The sequence below is a fragment of the Megalobrama amblycephala genome, linkage group LG6 (assembly GCF_018812025.1).
Source record: "Megalobrama amblycephala isolate DHTTF-2021 linkage group LG6, ASM1881202v1, whole genome shotgun sequence".
Lineage (NCBI taxonomy): Eukaryota > Metazoa > Chordata > Actinopteri > Cypriniformes > Xenocyprididae > Megalobrama > Megalobrama amblycephala.
In genome coordinates, this window is record NC_063049.1 from 24,900,571 (window position 1) to 24,906,570 (window position 6,000).

Genomic DNA, 6,000 nt, shown 5'->3' on the forward strand with positions numbered 1-6,000 from the left:
AATTCAGGACGTAGCGGTGCAGCGAGCGAAACGGTTCAGTCAGTGCCAAAGCAGCTGTGCTGTTAGATTTCACAGTTACGTTTTCACACATTAAAACTCTAAAGGGCAAAGAAGTTTGATTTTAGGTGCTTTTGACTGCCAGCTTTAGTTTTTTTTTTTTTTTATGTTGCTGTCATTCCTTCTTAATTGTTTTTGCTATATCAGAAGGTTTATATACAAGCCGGTGGTCATCAAGAAGATTCAGATGTGCTGCCATGCGACCTTATGGATTATTGAGCAGTGTTATACATCTCTGTAAATTAACCCAGTAAAAACTCAAAGCATTGTTCAATTCAGTCCACACACTATGCAACATGTTTCAACTGAAACCGTGATCAGACAGCACTTGCTACATCCTGCACAACTCACAAACTGCCCTCATGCCTTTTTAACTTTGAAAAAAGAAGTGTACTTTTGTGTCCAAAAAGTCCTGATGGATTCTACCACAGTTTTGTATTGTATATAGCCTCCTGGGAGCCAGGAATAGACTTTTGTCCTCTGTAGTGGACATTATATTTTAGTATTTTCTCTGACATCATACATGTCACAGTTTTAACTCAGGAGTCCTATAAAGAGCACATCCAGGGCTTTGCAGAGATACCAAATTTTCTCCTCGGTCTTTAAATATGACTGACATTAATTTAATGATCAGAATTAGTACGCTTATGGAAATATGATATTTTGTAATTATCATTTAAATCGGATTATTTTTCAAATTGTTATAAATCAACATCTCAGGAAAATATTATGGGGTTTTAAATCAAAATATGACTTTCTGTTACGAAACAGGGCATTGATTTCATACATGTCCACTGTAGAGGACACTTAAATCATGTTTATCTGGCATTTTGGGAGACACAACAAGCAAATGGTGAAAGAAATTATATATCAATATTCCTATTAATTATTAGATATTATTATGAAAATGTTGCCAATTATTACTCCTGTTATTACACTTCTTTTTTCATTACATGTTGCTCCAAGAACACATAATTTAGATAGTGTATAGATGCAATGTATTGAATGGGAAAACACATGTATGGCCATTTTACCCACATATTGCATAAATTAAAATGGTATATTAATTAATTCCATTATATCTTTCATAACATAGTTGAGAATCATATTTAAACAAAGTTTGGTTAAAAAAAAATTCCTGAAGCCTAAAAATTGGTAAATTAAAAAAAAAAAAAAAAATTGCCTATACATGTCATTTCATGTCATTTTATTTTTTTAGTCCTGGTGTCCACTACAGAGTATATAGCATAACATATGAATAAAATATAATTTTTTTTTTATAATAATTTTTCCCCATTTTTCTTATGCTCTAAACAACAGTGTAAAAAAATAATTTTGAAAAAAAAATCTTTTGTCAAATCAACTTCAATAATTAATGTGGTTCAGATAACATAATATTTTGAGTTTCTGTTGATTAAACCAATCGCCTTCATTGTATTAACTCAAATTTTTAATTTCAATGAACTCAAAATTTTAAGGCAACTGTGTAACTGACTTTTTAAAGTTAAACCAACAATTCTTTTTTTACAGTGAATGTAATGACGTGAAAAAAATACTAAATTCAATAAACTTTTTTTTTTCTGGGTCCCATGAGGATATCACATTGCCATAGTAATACTACTTTGTCTGATACAACATACTTAGGTGGAATAAAGTTATTTAGTCTATGACAAAACATTCAAGTCAAAATAATCATGCTTTAATTCCTTTCAGATTGCATATGCTGCAGTGGACTGCACAAAGGGACAGAACCATGAGTTGTGTAAACAGGAAGGAGTTGAAGGCTACCCGACATTCAACTATTATAACTATGGGAAGTTCAGCGAGAAATACAATGGGGAAAGAGGGGTAAGTGTTCTTTCATGTGAATGATTTGTATTTAATACAGTGGCACACTTACAAAAAAATATCAATGTAAAATAATATGACAAAATATCAAACAAGTTGCATTATTGTAGAGAAAGCGCAAGCACACTTTTCAAGTTAAATATTTAATAAGTTTGAAATTATAATAATCGTGTCATGAATGAGATCATTCTGGTTGTCAAACTTCAGGTGCGATTAGACTTCGCTAGTTCTAAGCATCTAGTTCCAACCATATATATTGCGTTAAAATGTGTATTTATTTAAACTTTTAGTTTTTGTTTTGTTTTGTTTTGGAATGGAGCCAACTAAGAGGCCTCAAAAAAATTTCCAAGGGGACCACAGGATGATTTAAAAGTATTTCAATTAATAAATTATTATTAATATATAAAAATATTAAAATAATCTAATCCTTATCTAATTTAAAATGATCCCCTTTCTTTGTGTCAAAAATATTAAATACCACAGCCTGACATCCAGAGTTGGGTATAACGCGTTACTGTAGTCTAATTACTTTTCCTGATAACGCAGTAGTGTAACGCATTACATTTTAAATGTATGTAATTTGATTACAGTTACTGATGTCAATAAAATTACGTTACTTGCGTTACAAGAAAAAAAAAAATATGTAAAGTGCATTTCTAAAGAAATCACGTTTGGCGCGGATGCGTCATTATAAATCACCAGAGAACGCATGGAGGAGGAGAATACCCGCTCCCAAGATGAGCGTGCTCCAACCTCCTAAACAAGCTAGATTGGATTTTTAGGCGATTTGTTCATGATCGGGAGAGAAGGTAACTTCTGAACAATACTGTTTTCAAATGTTATTATAAATGTTTTCAGCATTTTTTTCCTGTCTTTAATGCAGTTACATACAAACATAAACACAGTTAAGATACCACACACATACATGCTACACACAGCAAGGAATGTTTAAGCTGTTGAATGGTTTGTCATGCTTAATATGTGTTCATAATCATTAAATACTATTAAAAAAAACGGCAAACAAAATAAACATTAACAAGTGTACAATATTTCATATATTTATTAGTTTATATTTAATATATTTATAAGTTATTTTTAGTTTGTTAGAATCTCACACTCACAGATGATGTGGTCGTTGAGCGCCCTCAGGCGACTGTTGATTGCATTTGAATGAATAAGCTAACTATAGATGATTAACGAATATTTTTAAGTCAAGTTGCTGTTTTCATACTTCTGTAATATTTTTCAGTCAATATTAAATTACAGAAAGAACTATGAGTTTCAGTTTGTTGCGTATTTTTGTAGGTTTCAAAGTAACTTGAATGCAAAGTAATTAGTAATGTAGTAATTTGTAATTTGTAGTGGATTACTTTTTTTGAGTAACTTGCCCAACACTGCTGACATCATACTGTTGTATCATCCTGAGTCTGAAGTAATTTTCGTACGCTTTTCTAGTGTAACTGCACCATTAGTGAAACATGTCCACAGGTAATGTGATGAAGTACAGTACAACTGTGGTTACTTTGGTTTAAATTAACTGTGAATTTGAAAAGAACTGACTTGAAAAGAACATAATTGGAGAGACAAAAAAGTTCTAGCATAATTCGTTTTCAAATGCCACTTGGTTTATTTTGTCTCTGTTGATCAAATACAGTGACATTCATACATTTGACATCAATTTCATGAATTTGTGTATTCAAGCATCCAAATATTTTTGGGGGCCACTGTGGTGACTTTTTTCACATTATGAGGTAAACTGTTGTTCACTGTGTATTCTGTCTACACCATACAGGAAGCTGGCTTCACTGGTTTCATGAGAAATCTCAGGGGCCGGGACCAAGAGAAAGTGGGCAAGCGGAAGGAGGAGCTCTAATAGTGTGGGCGTGGTTCCTGTAGATGGGAGGAGCCTATCATTGCACTGTGACTTGGGCAGGGACATCCCAGCACTGATGCCACAGACTTGAAACCTCAGCTAAAAGGCTATTTTTTATACAGCTGTGCCCTTATGTTTATAATTCCAATGTATGACCGTCAGACCACTTCAGATTTTTGCTTTGTTTTGTTTTGTTTTTATTTCCTCAGACATTTTGTGAAATTGTTTCCAAATACTGTGACTTACATTACTGAAATCCACACCTGAAATCTATGCAACACTGGACCCTCCCTCGCCAGGGTCCCGTACGTGTGATTGGTGGCTGGTGTTCCTTGCGGGAAACCAGTTATCACCAGGATACATTGCCATCACTCCCATTCCAGCGAGGAGGAATAATGTGTACAATCGTATCTGCAAATATTTTTCTAAAAAAAAAAAGAGAAAAGAAAAGAAAAAAGGGAAAAAAATGCCGTATAACATCATGGTTGTGGGAGGGGGAAAAATATGGAGAAAGTTGTTGTAGCTGAACTTTGTGGCCTTAAATGTTTGAATAACTGTCGTCCAAATATATTACTATTTTCGAGAAATACAGTACTAGGGCCAAAATACAAGATCAAATATAAGGACTTGTATTCAAAGTATCCCCCCCCCCTCATGTTTTATTATTAGTTGTGACCGAATAAAATGTAACAAAACTGGAAATGCAAAACAAAAAACATTTTAGATCTAAATAATTTATTTTTCTGGAATTCTTGCAATTCTGGGCCCTTCACGTTCCATTACAAATTAATGTTCTGCATTTTTTAAAAGTCTGGTTTAAATGTCTAAGTCTGGTTATATAGTCTATGACCCACCCCTCTTCTGATTTACAATGCTACTCTAGATCTCTAACACACATGGACATTTCCTCTTATAAGCATGAGTAAAAAAGTTGTTGATGGGAACAGAAGATCATAACATCTTCATTTATGCGAGAGGGAGATGGTTTGCTTTAAGGCATGTTGAGTGATGCTCATTTAACACGTCTCGCTGGTTTAAACAGTGTAGAGCCGGAGGATCCGTTTTACTCGCTCTCTGCCAGATGTTGGCACTTTTAGTGATACCACAACCCTTCCCAATATCTGTGTGGCGACTACACTATTGTGTGTGTGTGGCAAACTCCCTGCTCTAGGCAGTATACATATTTAATGGTCTTGTAGCTGAACTTTTGTTGTATAATTCAGAAGGCTGGTTCGATTCATTATAAATAAGGTTCTCAGGGATAGCGAAACACAATTGAAAATCATAATTTGCAATCCAGTTGAGTGTTCTCTATTCATGTCACCGAATTATGAATTGTTTACATGTGTCTTTGGGAGATGGAACACGAAAAAAAAAAAAAATCATTGAACAGGATTTCAGTTTACATTTCCTTGCCAAATTTGCGGCAAGAAGCATTGAATAAAACATGAGCCAAGGAACGCTGATGCATGGATGTCAATTATATGCAAGATAATGGCTTCAAGTTCAAATACTGTCTTTAAGGGTAAAACAGGATCACTTGCTGAATTTGTATCATGTAGCTGATTGTAAAAGGGTCCTAATGAGGGGAAGGGTACAGATTGCTTGTCAGAACATGTTCAATAATGGTCCAGAATGACCGATGTAATGAATGAACTCTTGCAGAGGTTTGTCTCACTGCTTGACACTGCTGTCGAGACATGGTTCATTTGTGCATTGACATTTACATCAATATTTGGATGGTCAGGGACTTTCATCTGGTTCCTTTGAATTCTTCTGTTTTAGAAAGGTGTGCTTTGTCTTATCCCAAAGGTTTGTGGAATGTGGGAGCTACCACAATGCCAAGAAGTCACTGTCGCCTTTATTTTTTTTTTTGTGCCCAGCCATATGTACAGTTTTGCTGCATTGATGAACACAATGCAAAATAAAAGGCATACGTTTCCAAGAACCATTGTCCAAATTATTCAAATAATATATTACTATTACCAAAGACTATAGAATAACACAAGACATGTCACTCGTATTGTTTTGAATGGGAGAAAGTGTAACGCGCACTGTTGCCAACTATTTTCAAAGGAAAAGTAGCTAAAGCCTGCCCAAAAAGTCGCTAGGTGACGTCATGCGTAAATTAGCATATTCGTGACGTCATCACGTCGGTTGAATTCTGCCTGTTTTCTCTCCTATTCCATGCTCACATACTGTATTTTAATACAATATAATAT

The 6,000-nt window shown here is 34.3% G+C and overlaps 1 protein-coding gene across 1 annotated transcript in view; it reads left to right on the forward strand.

Moving 5' to 3' along the window:
* pdia5 (protein disulfide isomerase family A, member 5) overlaps positions 1 to 5,726 on the forward strand; it is a 72,304-nt gene extending 66,578 nt beyond the window's left edge. The window contains exons 16-17 of the mRNA XM_048193538.1: positions 1,771 to 1,905; positions 3,698 to 5,726. Coding sequence (XP_048049495.1) covers positions 1,771 to 1,905; positions 3,698 to 3,778 — 216 coding nt within the window. The 3' untranslated portion in view covers positions 3,779 to 5,726. The remainder of the gene's footprint in view (positions 1 to 1,770; positions 1,906 to 3,697) is intronic.
* The last annotated feature ends 274 nt before the right edge of the window (positions 5,727 to 6,000 follow it).